This window comes from Phoenix dactylifera, chromosome 2 (genome assembly GCF_051530095.1).
Source record: "Phoenix dactylifera cultivar Ajwa chromosome 2, Ajwa_hap1_PhDact_Kaust_v1.1, whole genome shotgun sequence".
Classification (NCBI taxonomy): Eukaryota; Viridiplantae; Streptophyta; class Magnoliopsida; order Arecales; family Arecaceae; genus Phoenix; species Phoenix dactylifera.
This window is the reverse complement of record NC_143191.1, coordinates 43,299,941-43,320,809: the sequence shown is the minus strand read 5'-3', so window position 1 is coordinate 43,320,809 and position 20,869 is coordinate 43,299,941. Positions and strand designations below refer to the sequence as shown.

Here is a 20,869-nt window from a genome sequence, read left to right as displayed (position 1 = left end):
CACGCCCTGCGACAACCTCGCCGCACCATGCTCCGCTCGCCAGCCATGCCATGACATATCAACCAGGGACCATGCTTTGGGCGACTGTCAGCAATTAATGCGCATGGCCTCCGCAGATCTCCGGCTTACTTAACAATTAATGCGCATGGCCTCCGCAGATCTCCGGCTTACTCAACAATTAATGTACACGGCCTCTACGGATCTCCGACCTACTCAAAATCTTAAGCCCTCCACGACAGCCAGTTGACTCACTCAACTACGCCCAGTCACCCACTGCAACTCATTGGCTCCAGTCCAGCCCTCCACGGCAGTGCATTAATTCACACGATCGTGCTCAATCATGACGGTAACTCATTTAATTCGCCCCGTCACATCATAGGTAATCCTGTACCCCTCTATAAAAGGAAAACCTCTTTACTAAACGGGGGATCGGGGACTCTGAGAATTTCAGAAATTATTCTCTCCCTCTTCACAATAGCCCCCTCTGACTTAAGCATCGGAGGGCCAGCGCCGGAAACCCCGGCTACCGGCTTCTTGCAGGATCCCCGGAGGACGCCGCCCGTCGACGCACCACCAGCCGGAACTCCTCCTTCTCAGCCCGTGGTCGCCCCCGGGTCCAATTTCCAGCAACAAGACTTTTAAAGTTTCTCTTTATTTTACTAATTGAAAGTCAGTCGTCAGATTGCCACCTTGTTTATATTTTGAAGGACATGATTTTTGGACTTGGCATGACCTTGGATTCTGATGCTTTCTATCAACTGAAAAACCATTGGTCCATCTGATGGAATTAGGTGATTAAGTATTGGTGACAACTTCTTTATGTGATTTCAGACCATCTTCCTTCCTGTTGTTGGGTTAGTCGACCCTGATAAACTTAAACCTGGAGATTTGGTTGGGGTTAACAAGGACAGCTACCTAATCTTGGACACCCTTCCTTCGGAATATGACTCACGAATAAAGGCAATGGAGGTTGATGAAAAGCCAGCTGATGATTACAATGATATTGGTGGCCTTGAGAAGCAGGTAACCCCTACTTCCACAACGTAGGTATGAGCTTTTTTGTGTTTGTAATGAAATTCCACTGCTAAAGAGCCAATTGCCATTCTAACTTTCAGATTCAATCTTAGTTATTTTTATTTCTATAGATATTGCAGTCTTGCGTGAGTCCTCCCTAAGGTTATTACCTAAGAAATGCTTACTCTTATTTCCTTATTGTATCTGCTACTAAATGCTTCTATTGGTGTCTATGAATCCAAGAACTTGTTGAAGCCATTGTGCTGCCAATGACACACAAAGACCGGTTTCAGAAATTAGGGATTCATCCACCTAAAGGAGTGCTTTTGTATGGACCACCTGGAACTGGGAAGACACTGATGGATCGTCCATGTGCAGCACAGACAAATGCTACTTTTCTGAAGCTAGCAGGACCCCAACTCGTTCAGGTTATTATTCAAAGCAAAAAATGCATGCTTGTGTTCTCATTCAGTTGTTTCTTCACCATTCATTTATGCTTATAAATCCACTTCCTCTACATATTTTGCGCTGAAGAAATTGTCCAAGAGCTTGACCAGTTCCTTCCACTTTAAGTCATAGCAACCATGCATTTCTTGAAGTTGTTTCTAATGCAATGCCATATCCTAGTTGATTGATCTCACTTGATTGTTAAATGACAAATATGGATGAAATGTGATTTTCTTTGCTAGTTCTTATTTGGAAATAAATTGTTTCCTCAATTTCTCATTGTGCATCATTTACATCATTTTCTTTATGTGCCACCATCGCTCTATCTGCATCTTACTAATCCTTTTTCTGTGGTTTGTTACACTTTGAGATAGATTAAACCACCACTTGACCTCCCAGATGCACCCTTTTCTTGAAATATGAAATGATATAGTTGTATCGCATTTAATACCAAGTTTGGTTGCCAATTCAACTTTCAATGGAAAAGTCTATTTATCTCAGTTTGACTGATCTGTTTTATACATGATGATTTTTTAAGAACAGATTTGACACATATTTACTTACATGAATGGAATTTTTCCATTTTCATGAGCTTGTTACTGAAGAAAGCATACGCAGACTACCTCCTAAACCACACCATGCATGTTTATAATTGTTTTGCAGGATGTTTGAATAACAGATTATATAACGAATTTCTTATGCTGTAAAATGGGCTAGAGCTAAAAATTTCAAGAAAGACAATATCTACAACACAAGTGAACTGAAGCTGGAGTTGTTTTAATAGGAAGAAAGTATGGCAGCTTTGCCTAGGAGGAGTCGAGAGCGATAGTTGTATGTGTTGATAATCAATTTGTACAATGATTTCTTATTAGTTTCATTTTTTTAAACATTAATATGTGACTATTTTTTTTCTAAAATATAGGATAGGGCTACATTCCTTATTGCAGAGCGTGTCAGGAAGTAATCATTGTCTGGCAAGACCAGTCATGTCGAAGTTTAGGTGTTCGTCGAATTGATAGAATCGGAGCATTATGGTTGAGTGAGGGGTTATGACATTGGAGTTACCCCCACTCAGTTGTTTACAGTGAGCAGATATATTTGAGATGCCCGACATAGGTTTGTAGTTTGAAGGCAGCGATGGAAGAGATGAGGCAGAGCCATCTGACAGAGATGGAGGAGATGAGGCAGAGCCATCAAATAGAGATACAATCTTTGAGGGCTCAGCTTGACCAGATTACATCTTTGTTGCATAGGTTTATCCCTCCTCAGATAAATAACTACATATATTTGAATATTTTACATAATTATTATGTATTTTTGTATAAGTTTAATAATTTTCATATTCTTAACTTCTAAAATTTTTATCTTTTTTTTGCAGGTTTCTGATGCTTCTAGTACTCAGAGACGATGATGATGATGCCATCTATCTCTGATAGCTCTTAGACTATTTATTTAGGTATTTTATATGTATATTTTGTATATTTTTCGAACCACATTATAAATGTAAATTGAGAATGTAAATATAATTATATTTGATAATATGAATATTTCGAAAGATCTGTTTGATCGTGACATGTGTTATTATATGACTTCTGTTGTGTATGTGTTTGGTGTATATATTTATATACAGAGTTTTATTTTTTTAAATAATTTTTTTAAAAAATTAACTATTACACGCTTTCGTTAAAGTATATTAGCTATGCTTATTTGCGTTGTTAATTAGAGACGTAAATATGCGTTGCTGATATAAGATGTTTCATCGCCCATGCTTTTAAAAAGCATCGGCATATTTTATAACTACCATGCGAACAAAATGCGTTGTTAAGTCGGTTTTCGACGGTAGCAAAGTTGATGCTTTTGCGATACTTTAGAAAACGTCGGAAATAAAACAACTGACGTTTTTCGTTTCAGTATATACATTAAAAAGCATCAACAATGTCTGATTTTCTTATAGTGGAAGATTTGTGCAGGCATATGTTTGGTCTTAAATCGGTTATTTGTCTAAGAGATATTGGATACTTATATAAAACTAAGGAATCCAAAAAATATTATCTATTAGCCTTTTTAGAAGAGATTACGAGTTGTTATAAATGGTATCAGAGTGAATCCGGCTCATTGTCTATGTGGATTAAAGGACATTGCAGCATAGGTTTATTGAGGCTGACTACGAGCCGACTATGGTGCTTGTGATTTGAATGGATTTGCATCTTTAGTCGGATAAGGATACCAGGGTTTAAATCCATTTAAAGAATAACACCAGATGGAAAACTGAAAGTGCACGTCATCTACAACCCCATGAGTGGTCCTCAGTCCTAAATTAAAAGATTGGTTCAGCCAAGGTACGTAACTGATCTCGTTAGATTTTTGAGCTTTATCCAATTCTTGGCATGTGATAAATAGAAAGAGAAACTCATCCATAGTTTATTTTTTTCTGGCCAATATGCATGAGTTTAGTGCAAAGAGTTGGTTAAGACGTGGACTTGACTCGTATACATACGATCATTCCCCTATAGACCAAACCCCTTCTTCCTAGAAAAACTCGGCCAATGGGCCAAGACCAACCTATCACTAGGGATCTTTGGATAAGAAAGAACCCTCCGCCTAATGATGGGCTCAAGTTTAATATGGACAGATCTTCTTTAGTGTTGACAGGTTGACTGGTGCAGGAGTCGTTTGCAGGGATCATCCTCCGTTAGAAATGCTCTTTATTTTTTTGATGTATCCCGAGACCATACCATTAGAAATATGCACAATGAGATCCTCTATGGACCAGTTCAATCTATAAAAAACGAACTATGCGTATTTGTTCACGTCTTTGAGAGATGTTTCAGTACTTATCGTAGCTGATCGCCTGTCGTGGCCGACCCTCGGGCAAACTCTATCTTCTTTGTCATCGACCTTGGATCATCGCACCCGATGCAACTCATCCTAAGCATAGGAATTCTGTTGTGTTGTTCTCCCTCTTGAATTCCACTACATCCAAGCACTTCATCGCCCCCTTATTTCTTGGTCCAACCCCGACTGCCCGCGTCCATCCCGTGCTCCATCGGGCCCTTAATCTGCCACGTCCGGCCATACCATGGCAGTACCATCACTAGCTTTCTCTGGCGGCACACCCACTTCAAGGCACAGCTTGAGCCCATAGTTGGTGATCACATTCCTCAGCTGGTCGCAGAGCATTGCATAAACTTCGAAACAATGTGCTCCATGAACCGTAGTAGTTGAAGCACATCACATTGATCCAGTTGAACTCAATGGCAATAATCTCTGTTGGGTACAACCTCGGTATATAGCTGGGGAAGAAGAAGTGGGATACAAGGTAGACAACAGTTGTGAGGCGTGCAGGACTGGCCAATGGCTGTGGCATCCCGAATGGCAGCATCGTGCCTTACACGTGGGATTTGGATCCTTAAATAGGGAGTACTTGAGGATCCATGCGGGTGTGTATTTTGTCCCACAGTTATTTGGAGTATTTATATAGGATCAAGAAATCCAAATAATATATTCCAGTTAGTCATTTTGGGTGAGGTTTTGGATTACTACAAATAATATCAAAGTGGAACCGAACCATGTTGGATCCCGTTTTAATTAAACCCTAATCTCGTTTAATTAGAACCCACGTTTGACAAGTGTCCCTTGAATTTCGTAAATCCTGATCATCACAAGGGCATTAAGGTAATTGCACGGCAGTGAAAGGTTGCCTTGATGGGGGGTGACTCTTCACGTGTGTAACTAATCACGGCGTTTGGTCCCTGGAGAGGGCTATAAATAGCCTGTCAGACCCCTTCTCTAATACATGCATTAAGAGCTCTCTCTCCAGAAGATCTCTCGCTAATCCTTGGTCAGATCATCGGTGATCGAGGTTGCGCACGCATTCCAAAGTTTAATCCGGATGGATTTAGCGAATCAAGGTATGATTTATAATTCATTAAGTTAATCATTCCATCAATGGTATCAGAGCAGGTGGATTGGATTCCAAAATAAATCATATTCGTTTGATTCGCTGGACGGTAGTGCTTAGGACCCTGATGTTATTTACCCATATGAAATCTTTTCATTTAGGCGATGTGGGACTAAAACCTTCATCTCCTTCTTCCACCTTTGCTAAGAAAATAAGGAAGGGAGAGCCGCTGCCATGACCGACGCTGCAGCGGGTCTCGGTCGCGGCCCTCCCCGTCCAACTGGTGGCCAACAGGGCCACTGTCCAGCGGCCCGACTCCCCGGCTGCCGCTGCGACCCGCCCCCCGACGAGCCGGCAGCGGCTGCAACCCGCCGTGGCCGCCATGGCCACCGCGGGCGAAGAAGGAAAAAAAAAAAAAAATTGGCCGCCATGGCCTGCGGCCCGCCGCTAAGCGGCCCCGGCCACTGCCAGCGGCGCCAGCCGTGCCACCCACGGCGCCCGCAGCACGGCCTCCGGCCGACGCCCCTGCGGCCTGCGACCGCGGGCTGCGGCCGCACCCTGCGGCCGAACCCCGCGGCCTCCGCGGCCGATCCCGGCCTCCGGCCCCGCCTTTTGGCCGCCCCGCTGCCTGCAGCCGTGCCTACGGCCGGCGGTGGCGGTTGCGCCGCCGTTGTTTAGGAGAGAAGGGGCCACTGGTTTTGGCCCCCTTCTCCTCCTTTCGTTTGGGGAAGATGAAGAGATGGGTTTCGGGTTTCGGGCATGGAATCCAACCCGAAATCCGAATCCATTTAAATATATATAAAGGGGTCAAGGGATTAACAGGTTTCGGGTTATTGGGCTTCGCCCGCAACCCGAAACCCGAATCCTTTTGGCTTAAATTGGGCCTTTTACAGTTAAACCCCTGACAATATGTTATTCTGCAAAAGGGGCTTTTGAAATTCATATATGGTCCCCAGCTGAAAGTTGAATTATCAAAAGGGTCCTAAAATATTTTTATGTGGTCCCTTTGCTAAAGTTTCATTGCAGAACAGTACTTTGACAATTATATATTACTCCATGTAATGAATTTATTGCATAATTGATCAATTTATACGCTTTCTTATGATGATACATGATTATTTAAATTTATTCATATTTTTCATGATAAAAGGATGATATATGCATGAGACGAGCCAAAGCATCTTATGTAGGAAAAGACATATAAATGATTAAATTTTTGCATATTTGTGGTGACGAGCCAAAGCATCCCATAAATTTTAGAATGCTTTAGCTTAATTTAATCAATAAAGAGTCTTTTTATCATCATCTCATGAAATTGAATAGTTGCATCATATATAATGAACCGGCCCCAAAGGGAAATCATTATACAAAGCTAATGGTGGGATGAAATAATGTTATTAGTATGATATTTATGATGAAATCTTGTTGCCCAAAGGCCTTGAATTCTTCATTAACATTGAATAATATCTAGTAAAATTTTATCCATTGAATAACGGTGTCTAAGAAAAGCTTGTCAAAAAGGCATACGTGCCTAAGAAAGGCTGGTACTTAAGTGAGCCTAGTGCTCCACCACCGATCTGGAGCTGATCTGGCTGTTATTCTTTGGATTTTTTCAACTAGATATATAAAGTTCAATAAATATCATACTTAATGCATTAGTTTTATCGTAAAGGGGTAAATCATGTAAAGTTAATTTTGATTTACTCACTAAATTGCTAATATGGGTTAGTGATTTAGATAAGGTTTTAGCGTAATTATAGCATGCATATTGATAGTAAGCATATGTTTTGCAGCTTTGTTTCCGACAGTTTTTTCACAATCTACATCATGCATCCCAATACTTAATGGTTCAAATTTCTCGGAATGGAAAGAAAGGCTGACATTTACTTTAGGGTGCATGGATATTGATCTGGCACTTCGTGAGGACATGCCACCTGTCCCCACGGAGGAAACTACGCCAGAGGAGAAAAAGTTGTATGAGAGGTGGGAGCGGTCAAACCGCTTAAGTCTTTTACTCATACAAAATCATATCTCTAGAAAGATAAGGGGCTCAATTCCTGATTGCAAAACTGCAAAAGAATTCTTAACAGCAGTAGAAGAGCAATTTGTGAGTTCAAAGAAAGCCCTAGCCAGCACCTTAATATCAAGGTTTGCTTCCTTAAAGTATAATGATAATGGTGGCATACGTGAGCACATTATGGAATTACGTAACATCGCTGCCCAATTAAAATCATTGGAAGTAGACATGTCAGAGACTTTTCTTGTACACTTTGTTCTTAATTCTCTGCCTATGGAGTATGCACCATTTAAGATCTCATACAACACACATACAGAAAAATGGACTATGAATCAACTTCTAGCCATGTGTGTTGATGAGGAGCAGAGAATAAAACAAGAGAGGCAAGAGAGTGTTTATCTCACCTCTCATAAGGGAAAAGGACATAAAGAGGTCGGCGGTACCAGTCATCATATTCCTGTTAAGAAGAAGAAAATGAAAGTGTCAGCCAAAGTGACTGACAAAAGGCAAATAAAGTGCTTCTTCTGTAGGAAACAGGGACATTTGAAAAAGGACTGCATCAAGTACAAGAAATGGCTCGAAAAGAAAGGTACTTTTCTTTCCTTAGTGTGTTATGAATCAAATTTTATTGATGTACCTCATAACACATGGTGGATTGACTCTGGTGCTACTATCCATATATGTAAAACTTTGCAGGGATTGTTGAACAAAAGAATTCCAACGGAAAGTGAGCGAAGCATCATAATGGGAAATAAGATGCGTTCACATGTGGAAGCTGTTGGAACGTTCAAATTGACCTTAAAGACTGGCCATATTTTGTACCTAGAAAATACCTTTTATGTACCTGGATTTTCTAGAAACCTAATATCTATTTCAAAACTTGTTTCTTTTGGATATACCGTTTTATTTGGACGGTCATTTGTAAACCTTTCCTTGAATAATATTATTGTTGGTAATTGCTTGTTAGAGGATGGTTTATTTAAATTAGACCTTGATACATCCTTTGAACTATCCCTTTTATCCCTGCAAAATAAAGAACATTATGGATTAAAACGTAGCATGATAAACGAAAATTCCTCTATGTTATGGCACCAAAGGTTAGGTCATATCTCCATAAAAAGAATCAAGAGATTAGTAAATGATGAAATTTTACCAACTCTTGACTATGGTGATTTTGAAACTTGTTTAGACTGCATCAAGGGAAAGCAGACTAACAAGTTTAAGAAAGGTGCCATAAGAAGCACAAATTTATTGGATCTCATACATACAGATATATGTGGGCCTTTTTCGACCCAATGTTTTACTGGTCATAAATATTTTATCACCTTTATTGATGATTACTCACGCTATGGGTATCTCTACTTATTGTATGATAAGGCTGAGGCATTAAATGCCTTTAAGCTTTTCAAAACAAAGGTAGAGTTACAACTTGATAAAAAGATTAAAGTTGTGAGATCAGATAGAGGTGGTGAATACTACGGTAGGTATACTGAAACTGGACAACATTTAGGTCCATTTGCTCGATTTCTTCAAGAGCAAGGTATAGTTGCACAATATACTATGCCTGGTACTCCTGATCAAAATGGAGTTGCGGAAAGAAGAAACCGAACATTAATGGAGATGGTAAGAAGTATGATTAGTCACTCAACTCTCCCAATTTCTCTATGGGGTGATGCCTTAAAAACCGCTGCGTATATTTTAAACAGGGTTCCTACTAAAGCTGTCCCAAAAACACCCTATGAAGTTTGGACAGGTAGGAAACCTAGTTTAAGACATCTACACATTTGGGGGTGTCAAGCTGAGGCAAGGGTGTACAACCCACAAGAGAAAAAGTTGGACTTTAGAACCATTAGTTGTTATTTTATTGGTTATCCAGAAAAGTCCAAGGGATACAGATTTTATTGTCCTAATCATACTTTGAGGATTGTGGAGACAAGAAATGCTAGATTCTTTGAAAATGACCAAATCAGTGGGAGTATAAAACCTCAAGAAATTAATTTTGAGGAAAAGCAAACTCCGTATGGTGTGCAAAATTCAAATAAGCAGCCAATGATTCCTCTACCTATCATTAATAATGATTTGGAGGAGGATGAGTCTACTATTAATGTTCCACTTGAATCTGTGCCAGTTATCACTGAGAATGTTGCTCCTCCACCTATAGAACCAGTGGATCAAGAAGCAACTTTAAGAAGGTCATCAAGGGTAAGGAGATCTCCAATTCCACCAGATTATATAGTATATCTTCAAGAAAATGATTATGACATTGGAAATATAGATGATCCAATAAATTTCTCACAAGCCATAAGTTCAGTAAATTCCTCCAAATAGCTAGATGCTATGAAAGATGAGATAGATTCTATGGCTAAAAATAATGTTTGGAATCTAGTTGAACTACCTCCTGGAGCTACTGCAGTACGCTGCAAATGAGTTTTTAAAACCAAAAGAGACTCCAAAGGCAAGGTAGAGCGACATAAGGCCAGACTTGTTGCCAAAGGATTTACTCAAAAGGAGGGTATTGATTATCATGAAACCTTCTCTCCAGTTTCAAAGAAGGATTCTTTAAGGATAATTATGGCTTTGGTGGCTCATTTTGACTTAGAGCTGCACCAAATGGATGTGAGAACTGCATTTCTTAATGGAGATTTAGAGGAAGAAGTTTACATGAAACAACCTGAAGGTTTTGTTTCAGAAGGTCAGAGTCAAAAAGTTTGCAAGCTAAATAAGTCTATATATGGACTCAAGCAATCATCCCGACAGTGGTATCTTAAGTTCAATAACGTCATTTCTACATTTGGCTTTGTAGAAAACGTTGTTGATAGATGTATTTATCTTAAGATCAGTGGGAGTCGATTTATTTTTCTAGTCCTATATGTAGATGACATTTTGCTTGCTAGTAGTGATTTGGCATTGCTTAGGGAGACTAAGCAATTTCTCTCCAGTAATTTTGATATCAAGGATATGGGTGAAGCCTCATATGTCATCGGCATTGAGGTTCATAGAGATAGATCTAAGGAAAAAGTTTGTCTATCTCAAAAAGCCTACATTAAGAAAATGTTGGAGAGATTTGGTATGGAAAATTCCAAACCAAGTCCAGTGCCTATTACTAAAGGTGAAAAGTTGAGCCAATCACAATCTCCGAGGAATGAAATTGAAAGGGAGCATATGAAAGCATTTCCATATGCTTCACTAGTTGGGACTTTAATGTATGCTCAAGTCTGTACCAGACCTGATATAGCATATGTTGTGGGATTACTGGAGAGATTTCAAGCTAATCCAGGAATGGAACATTGGAGAGCTGCAAAGAAAGTATTGAGATATCTTCAAGGAACTCAAGATTATATGCTCACATACAACAAATCCGATCTCTTGGAGATAGTTGGATACTCAGACTCAGACTTTGCGGGATGTCCAGATAGTAGAAAATCAACATCAGGTTATATCTTTCTACTAGATGGTGGTGCAGTCTCGTGGAAGAGTTCGAAGCAAAAAATGACAGCTGCTTCAACAATGGAAGCTGAGTTATTAGCATGCTATGATGCAGTTACACAGGCTATTTGGTTGAGGAACTTTATCATGGGCCTACAGATCGTGGACACTATTTCAAGGCCCATAAAATTATATTGTGATAATTTAGCAGCAGTTTCCTCAATAAAGAATAACAAGATATCCAATGGAAATAAGCACATGGAGGTGAAATATCTTGTTATAAAAGAAAAATATGATGACCATAAAGTTTCAGTTCAATACATCAATACTGTGCTTATGTTGGCAGATCCTTTGACCAAAGCAATAGCCCCGGGATTGCATAAGGAGCATGTCGGTCAAATGGGCATTTTCTGTATAAATTAATTGATGTATTATTGTGCACATTTCAGATGGTTGTAAATCACATTTATTATATTTTCTGCTTTAATGAATTCATGTGGTTTATGCATATTATGGTAGCAGAAATGGTGACGAAAGAATGGATTTTATGAGAAGTTCATTCATAGGGGTTTGGTTATGATGGTTTAGTAATATAGTGATCATGGAAGGTTATACGCCGATCAAATAGGTGTTATTTCCGCCATGGTTCGTATTATTATTCTCAAAGTAATCAAACATAAAGTTTGTCCAAATTGATATCATGATAGAAAGAACACGCGTATAAAGATTATAACATTCAAGTGCTAAGGATATTTCACTTGTCAATATGGTCCAAGTGGGAGAATGTTGGGATCTCGTCAAGATGTGGCCCACATTGACAAATGGCGTCAATATGACCCAAGTGGGAGAATGTTGGATCCCGTTTTAATTAAACCCTGATCTCGTTTAATTAGAACCCACGTTTGACAAGTGTCCCTTGAATTTCGTAAATCCTGATCATCACAAGGGCATTAAGGTAATTGCACGGCAGTGAAAGGTTGCCTTGATGGGGGGTGACTCTTCACGTGTGTAACTAATCACGGCGTTTGGTCCCTGGAGAGGGCTATAAATAGCCTGTCAGACCCCTTCTCTAATACATGCATTAAGAGCTCTCTCTCCAGAAGATCTCTCGCTAATCCTTAGTCAGATCATCGGTGATCGAGGTTGCGCACGCATTCCAAAGTTTAATCCGGATGGATTTAGCGAATCAAGGTATGATTTATAATTCATTAAGTTAATCATTCCATCAAACCATGCCCATGTGGACTAGGGAGTACTGCAACACGGGCTCATCGAGGCTAACTATGGGTCAAACCACAGGTCAATCGTGGTGCCTGTGATTAGATTTGAATTGATTTGGACCCCTAGCCTGACGAGGATGTTAGGGCTTAAATGGGGAAAGTATGTGAGGACCTGGGTGCGAGCGTGTAGGGTTGCTATGGCCACCCAGTGGGGAGCATGGTCCTGCCATGGCCACTACCGATAGGGAGCATAGTCCTGATAGGAGGGTTGCGAGGTGTAGAATGTGGCAATGAAATTGGCGGTACAGGCATCCTCTTCTCCTTCCCCTTCTGTTTAAGCTTTGATATTATCACCAGGCTAAACGAGCCCAAATTCATTTAAATTCAATCACAAATGGTTCAAATAGCTTATGGTCCACATGGGCCTCGCAGGCTACAGGCATACTCTTCGTCCTCCTCTCATGTTTAAGCTTTGATATTATCACCAGGCTAAACGAGTCCAAATCCATTTAAATTTACTCACAAACACCAAAATTAGCTTATGGTCCACATGGGCCATGGGCCCATTCCACTCTAATACCATTTTGTAACAACCCAAGACTTTACCCAAAAATGTTAGTCTACATGGGCCATAGGCCCATTCCATTCTAATACCATTTTGTATCAATCCAATACTTCATCCAAAAATGCTAGTCAGAATATATTATTTGGGTTCTTTGCTCTTATACATACATTCTTTTTTTTTGGTATATTGGCAGCTCACCCACACCATGTGTGGGCACAACCCAAGAAGTCAGACAATAAAATAGAATGCAAGGAAGGCAATATAGAGTCGTAGGTCTTCCAAATAAAATCTTTGGAAGGATGAGCCGCGTAGGATGCCATCCAATCTGTAGCGCTATTGGCCTCTCTAAAGATGTGGGTGGCCCGAATGCGACACATTCACGTAGCAGACGACGGGTATTATGCAGCAACTGCATCCCCCTGGCGGCACCCCTGGGCCCCATGATCCCCTCATCACCATAGTGGAGTCCCCCTCAAGCAGGATGTTGTCGGCCCCCAGCACCTGTCTAGCATAGAAGGCCCCCTCCCAGGTTGCCCGGACCTCAGAGCTCGCAATAGTCTGCTCGAAGATGCGCCGACCCCCAGCCGCCACTAGCCGGGCCTACTGATCCCTGATGACGAAGCCGATGCCATAGCGGCCATCCTCTTTGACACTTCCGTCGAAGTTCACCTTGAGGAAACCAGGAGGTGGGGGCTCCCAGGATATAAGCATGAGCTTGGGCGCTGCTAGAGCACAGTGAGAGCTCCAGATTTTTCTGGCCAACCCAAGACACGACGACGCAGTAATAACAAGGACCTCCGCCACTAGGAGTAGGGCTCTATCTGCCACCACTCTTGGGGGTGCTCCACTCTCCTCAAATACTTGGACATTCCTATCTAGCCAACAATAGTATGCTAAATAAGTTGCTCTAATCTCCTACTTCATAAGTCTAGGTCGCCGAGAGGACTCTGCTAGGAATATTAGAAAATCCTTCATCGATGACTATCATGGATGCAGGCGACGAAAGTCGGCACACACTCCCAGATCCGATTAGCCCGCTGGCAGCTGAAAAGAATATGGTGGATAGTCTCTTCTGCCTCCTGACATACCCTACATCCCATGGAGATGTCCATCCCCCGCCGAGCTAGCACCCCTTAGTGGGCAGACATCTCCATGCAACCTTTCAGATAAACAGAGCCACTCGGGGGTGAAGGTGTAGCTGCCAAATTCATCTCCCCTCGATTTGCCGTGCTGCAGGCCTCTTGATCAACCTGAGGAGATCCTGAGTCCGCACCTCTGATTTGCCAGTGCTGCGTCACACCCTCCTATCCTCCGTCTCGCTTGTCGGGATCGGCACCGCCAACACCCTCTCTGCCAACTGCTCGCTCTCCTGGGGCAAGCAAGTCATGGACTCTACATCCCTCTAACTCGTCGGGGTCAACGAAAGTAGGCCATCTACTCAATGGTACCTCAGTTAGCCAGCAGTCGCTCAAGGCATCCATGGCTCTTCCATCTTCAATCTCCCAGCTGATTTCCGGGATTGCCAAGGGGGCTCGAGAGCATATCTCTCTCCATTGGAAGGAGCTGTGTCGGCCTACATGGAACACTGCTGGGTTCGCCGAGTCCTATATATATATATTCAAAATCTGCATAGTCCATAGTCGATGTAGGACTAAATGTATATCCATACATATCCTCACAGTCAACATTTAAGGGGTTGATGATGAGTTCAAAGAAGGTATCATTTAGTTGGGCAAAAGCATAGAATATGTGAGCGAAGTAGGGGAGATCAATGGACGAAGGAGGGAAAGGAGTGGTAATAGGTACGTCGGCAGGCGGCTTCGATTGCTAAGAAGAGGGGCCGAACCAGGGTTGGCTTTAGTGGAATAGAGGGAACAAAGGGGCTTGTGGACGATCCAACACCGTAAGAGTTGCTCATGGCAGGTAGGAGGAGAAAAAAGAGGGTTGCTAAAGGGAAGAAGGCTATGTACTCACAAGCCATGTTGGAGAGAGTACTGTACGGTCCTTAGTTTTACACATGGTTAATTTGAGAAATTCAAAGATGAACTTTGGTGTGCTAAGATTCAGAGAAACAATGTTAAATACTTGCTAAGTACTTCATTGTGGGTCACTTAATATTATTTTTCTTTTCTATTTCGCGCGAAAGAATGATTAATCCTCATCATACAAAATTATTGTTGGATCACTCATTGCGCAAATCTCAAACCACTCCAAACTTTGTCATTCATCCGTTGGTAGAAATCTCAAAACAAGCAGATGATCTAGAGGTAGATTTGTGCAAAGAAAGATGAATCCTTCTGTAGCATGAAAGAGACACTCTTGTCTCAATGTTGCATGGTGGACTTTTGTGATCTAATTATCACCAAATATTAGTATGGATGGATGTATCACCACTTGCTATTTGAGGCATGGGGTAGAGTTTGATGCCAAAGGGTGTAAACCTTTTGTTTTAAGCCTCTGTTTCTTAGTATGCATATTTCATATTGTTAGGTTTAGCTTGGATGTCGGTTTAGGTAGAGAGAAGAGGAGACCCAAGTATAAAGTAGGATGTAGGGTTGGAACCCTTCAGAATTTTTGAAAAATTGTAACTCAATTTCCAAGCATAAATCATAATTTTTATTTTTTTGGCACCGCACAAAGTTCTTTTATTAAAAGAGATTGAAACAAAGATACGTATGGGGTAAAGCCAAAGTTAAGCAAATAAATACTTATTACATCAAGCCAATGGAGAGAGAGAACAATGGCTGAAGAAGATGCGGAAGGAAGGCCGTCTCTCAACTCTGCCATGCATCCCATGCTGCCAACAACAAACGCTACGAGTTAGTGCATAAAAAGAGAGATGGGTTACAAGCCATCGACACAACGGTGCTAGATTAGATGTCAGCCGCTAATCCCACCATTAAGCATATCTTAACCCTGATCATCGACACATGTCTACTAAAATTAGTAAAAGAAACAAACAGTTGATAGCTAAAATTGAGGGACACGAGTAGATCACAGAATTTTTCTCAATGTATCAAATATAGGTGCAATTTATGGGCACGATGGCAAGTTCTCAAGAGCTAGAGACAAAAAAAAGGATTTTTTTATATGAATACTCTTCTAATTATAAAATTTTTCATGTATACCTTTCCAAAATTAATATTTGAATGTATACTTTTATAAAACTCTTATTTTGCTATTCTACCCCTTTTTTATCCTTATTTTTGCATATATACGAAACCATCTAATTCTGTTAAAAAATTAAGAGTTTCAAATTAAAATAACTAAAATATCTTTAATAGGTAGATGTATAAAAAGAAATATTTATAAAACGATCACGATGGAAAACAAAAAAGTAATTTCATAAATTTATTTTATTTTTAATTAAAATAAATATTGTTTAATTAATGGTGTTAGAAGAACGGCAATATTAGAGGTATTTGTGCAAAAAAAGTATTTTATGAGAGTATAAAAATAAATATAAAATTTAAAAAGGTATTTACATAAATTTAAATTTTTAAAAAGTTATTCATATAAAAAAAAAAAACCTACCATCTCTGCACAACGTAGAATAATATTTCCAATACAAATTGTAAAATTGAAAAGGGCATTTGTCGCCTTGCGTTTGTGTACCTCGTCGAGAGATGCTCCAATCCTTGTCGTATCCGACCGCCCAAAAGAAGTACCCGCCGAGGCCGTGCTCCTGCGCGAAGTCTATCTTCCTCGTCACCGACCACGGGTTATCGTAGCCGATCCAACTCGTCCCGGCGTAAGAATACACAGACACCGTTATTTCATCATCCACTTGGGTCGCGTTGTTTTCCGTGTTAAAATCCACCACCTCCGAGTACAACATCACCCCATCAGTTCCCGGTCCGAGCCCTACTGCCGGTGCGCCGATGCCGTGGTCTGCCGGATCCTTGAGCTTCCACGTCCGGCCATATAATGGCAAACCCATCACCACCTTCGTCGGTGGAATCCCAGCCTCCACCCACGACGTGAGTCCATAGCTCGTGCTCACGTTGCTGTTTGGGTCGTACAGCGCCGCAGGCGCCCCAGTCTCCGACGTGTTCCAGGAGCCATGGTAGTCGTAGCACATAGCGTTGATCCAGTCCAGACTGACCGCCATCTGATCGGCCGGATAAGATCTCGGTGTGTCGCCTGGGAGGAAGAAGTGCGACGCGAAGTACACGGCTGACGTGAGCAACAGGCTCGGTCGGCCAGTCTCGGCCGCTTCGCGAGAGATTGCGTCGCGCCATTCCATGAAGAGGTCGCCGAGGCTGGCCATTTTCTCCGGGTTCGCCGGGAACTCCCAGTCGAGGTCAAGGCCGTCGAGGTTGTACTCGCGGGCGACGGCGATGGTAGATCTAATGAAGGCGGAGCGGGTGGAGCAGTTGGTGGCCATGTTGGCGAAGGTGTCGCCTCCGCCGCCACCGCCGCCGATGGAGAGCATGGCTTTGATTGGGGGATCGTGAGCGTGGAGGGTGGCCGTGAAGTCGGCGAGCATGCCTGCGTCGGAGGGGGTGACGACGAGTTCAAAGGAGGTGTTATCTAGTTCGACAAAGGCGTAGTAGATGTGGGTGAAGTAGGAGAGGTTGATCGAGGAGGGTGGGGAGGTGGAGTTGAGTCCCGAGGGCCAGTAGCCCGCTTTGATGGCCGACGATGGGAGAGGGACGGGGGCCATGGCTGCAGATGGGACACAGGCCGGAACCCGGACGGGAGGACCAGCCGGCGAAGAGGGGCTTGCAGCCGGTGCAGCCCTATAAGCTCCTGCTCTGGAGATGAAGGGGAAGGAGGAAGTGGTTAGGATGAGGAAAGCTATGAATCCCGAAGCCATGGTGGGAGAAAAAGGGCGAACTTTTTGATGGTCATAAAAGGTGAGGCTGTCTTATAGGAAGAGGCGGAGCTCCGGTGACAACGAAAGGCTTTGCCCGATGAGTATTTTATTTGGGCGGCTACTCCTTCTCCTTCGTTGGAGCTGTTGAATTTTAGTCGGAACAAGGTGAGAGGGAGTTGGTCAATTTTGGAGTCTCATGTTTGGAGTTGAACGCACGTTGGTGATGATTGCTAATGGAGGGGTGCGACCTCCACCTCTCCGTGAGTCTACTGGCGAAGGGGATGTTTGGTCTCATTGTGGGCTTGGAATTCTCTCATATGTTCATCGAAACATAAGTATTCATCAGCTGACTCCTATTTGCGGTTGACTTGTTGCTTCTAGGACTTAAGTTTCATCCACCTCCACCAGGTCAAGAGGCGCCATTTTTGAAGTAATTTTTCAGCGCTACAGCTTGATGTCCACCTTCGCCCAATCGGCTTCTAGAACACATCCTTTTCCGTTAATGACATGTCTCTTCTGTCCTCATTCATACCCTTCCTTGATCTTATCCGGAGAGCAAGCCTCTAATTTCATATGAACTGGCTGGCCGGCGGAGGAACTTTAATTCAACGATAGCAAAAAATACCAAATAAAAACATAATAGTCATAGAAATATTATTTTAATCTTTTTCAGAAATATATAACAATAATATCTTTATATATATATATATATATATATATATACAAAATCACACAAATATAAGAGAAATGCCAATGAAAGAAATAAGAAATATAAGGATATGATATTGGTTAAAGCTACATCACCTTGCATGTATTTTCTTCGTGATAGGCATAAAAAATGTGTCTCTGCGCAAATCATGAGAAGATGTAGCCGGTGATGGTGTCAAAAGAGCGCTACGAATTCGTATCAGAGTTAGTGAGAGAAACTCTGGAGTAGAGAGAGAGAACCCAACGGCTAGTTTTAATCTGCGGTGTTCGTGAGGCACTCGGTCGGGGAACTTGGTGCTCCGGCAGGTCAGCGTGGTGCACACGACGGCTGGGGTTGAGAGAACGGGGTTTCTGAATCCCACTGAGCATCTTCGACTTCCTCAGCTAGATCGGGGAGTCGGTAGTCAACAAGTGGCCGAGCAGTAGGGGGGCCTGTCTCCAGGGAGGAAGCCTTGAGGGAGATCGCCGGCGCCTGGGGGGACCGGGCCTGCGGTAGCTTGCTATCAAAGCTTCTGGCCGAGAGTGCAGACCTTTACGGCTGGCCCTAGCCGGGAGGGACACCTGGTAACTCGTCTCTTTCTTGGTTTTGATTAACCTCTGTTTTTCAGGTGAGCGACTGCAACATGGACTGGAAGGGGAAGCAGCCGGTGGCGAAGGAGACGAAGGAAGCGAGAGGCAACGGTAAGCCATCGGGTCGTGGGGTGCGCCCTGCGGCCTGGTCGAGGCCAGGGCCGTGGGTTACCCACTGGCCCACGGCCGAGGAAGTGGATCGCCTGAGTCGCCGCTTTCCGGACGTCTTGCGGCCTCCGGAGGAGCCGATAGAGGCGGCTCGGCAGGTGTGGGAGGGTCGGGCGTTGATCGCCCGCAGTTTTGGCCGCCGGATTCCGGCAGAATGGGTGGCCAAGGATGTGGCCGCCCGTACTAAACTTAAAGAAGTGGTGGCCGTCCCGCTTGCAGACGACTACCTTGCTTTGAGATTCCGGTCGACGGAGGACCGGGATCGGGCTCTCAGTGAGGGGCCGTGGGTGGTGGCGGGGCAACTCCTCGCCATGAGCCCGTGGGTCCCTGATTTCGAGCCCGAGGACGATACCGTGAAAAGGGCGATGGTGTGGCTCCGGTTGCCGCGATTGCCCCCGGAGTACTGGTCGACTTCGACCATTCTTCATATAGCGGCTTGGGCGGGCCAGCCGGTGGCGGTGGATGGGGTCACCGAGCAGCAAGCGGCGATGGGTTTCGCCCGAGTTAAAGTGGCGATTGACACCTCTGAACCGCTGCGGCCCGGCGTCCTGATACAGGGGAAGACGAAGGTGCGGTGGCAGCCCTTCGTCTTCGAGAACGTCCCGGTCCTCTGTCCCCGCTGTGGGCGGATGGGGCACGTGGAAGTGGCGTGCCGCTTTCCGACGGAGTCCAACGCACACAGGGAGGCGCCCCCGGTGGCAATGGAGATGGGGGGAAAGTCTGATCCACCGACCCCGGGCGGCGGAGAGGAGGTCCAGGGGCCAGTCTATGGCCCCTGGATGGTGGCGACGCGGCAGAAGATCCCACGGGGGGATTTGCCGCCGCGGCCGGGGGTGATGACCGGACCCGATCCTGGGGCTGGGTCATCCTCGAGACGACCGCCATCTCCGGCATATCAGTCGCTTGCGCCGACTGCTCCTGTGTCCCCGGCGGACACGGAGGGCTGGCAAAAGCCAGCCAAGGTTGCGCGCCACCGGTCGCCACCAGCGGCGGAGGGGGAAGGGTTAGACTTGGCTCCTCCTCCCGGTCCTTTTCAGGTCGACCCGGCCGACTGGCTTGGGGACGACTTGCTCGAGCCAGAAGACTCGGCACCGAGTCGGGGGGTTACCCCTCTGCGAGCAGACTCGGGGCTGAGTCAGGAGCTCGCCCTGCCGCAGGCTGAGCCGGGGACTAGCGGATCAGCTACGGCCCGGGCTCAGTCACAGAAGAGGCCCAGGCCGACAGCGGGCCAGGGCCTGCAACGGGGCCCAGGAATGATGGCCATGCCGGCCCGCGCGCATCCTACGGTGGGCCAGCGGGCTGATATGGTGCCGGCCCAACGCACCCGGGCCCAGGGGACGGGGCGCCGGGGTCGCGGGCCGGTGGGTGCGACCCGGGGCACGCCCGCAGCGCGGGGCGCGCCTCGTGCCCGCTCAGCTTCGGGCCTGCGGGCTTCCCCAGCGATGGGGGAGCGGGCCCGGGACCTGTTGGGCCAGGCCGTCCTGGCTGAGGGGGCTGAGGACGGCCCGCGGGCCCAGGGCCCACACGCCCAGGGCACGGGGGATCTGCGGGTGTTTCTTTGTGCGGGCCCAGAGGCCCAGGTTCTGGTGGGCGATCAGTCTTAGTCCGACTTGGGGATGGGGGTCCAGATTGCACCAGACCAGCAGGCCGACGGCGAGACGATCCCAGTCTTCCGGTTTGGCCCTCTGCCTTCGGACTCGGGTCAGCAAGTGGATGCGGCCTTAGGCGGTCACGAGGCGGGGGGCCGATCCGCCCCTTCTGCGGAGGCCGAGCCACTACTGCTGGGAGGGGGTACGGACCTACCCACTGTTGTGCAGCGCGTTAGGGCAGCAGTCATGAGTGTTGCTCTCTCTGCGCACGGGGGGGAGGAGGAGCGGGGCAGCCAGGGCTTTGAGCCTGTGGCTGTCCCTGCTACCCTGGGGGAGGATGGGTTTGAGGCCGACTATGTGGACTGTGATCCATGATGATTTTAGCTTGGAATTGCAGGGGGCGGCCAAGCCGTCTTTCATGTCAT

The 20,869-nt window shown here is 44.8% G+C and overlaps 2 protein-coding genes across 2 annotated transcripts in view; one reads left to right on the top strand and one right to left on the bottom strand.

Annotated features, from left to right (window-relative positions):
* Positions 1–20,869, top strand: part of LOC103719156 (26S proteasome regulatory subunit 6A homolog) — a 53,798-nt gene that overhangs the window by 12,379 nt on the left and 20,550 nt on the right. The window lies entirely within an intron of this gene.
* On the bottom strand, positions 15,204–17,883 carry LOC120107855 (nod factor hydrolase protein 1-like). Its single transcript, XM_039121353.3, has 2 exons — positions 16,206–17,883; positions 15,204–15,387 (listed from the first exon to the last, which is right to left on the bottom strand). The coding sequence occupies exons 1-2, from the start codon at positions 17,407–17,409 to the stop codon at positions 15,365–15,367; spliced, it is 1,227 nt and encodes a 408-aa protein (XP_038977281.3). The 5' UTR covers positions 17,410–17,883; the 3' UTR covers positions 15,204–15,364.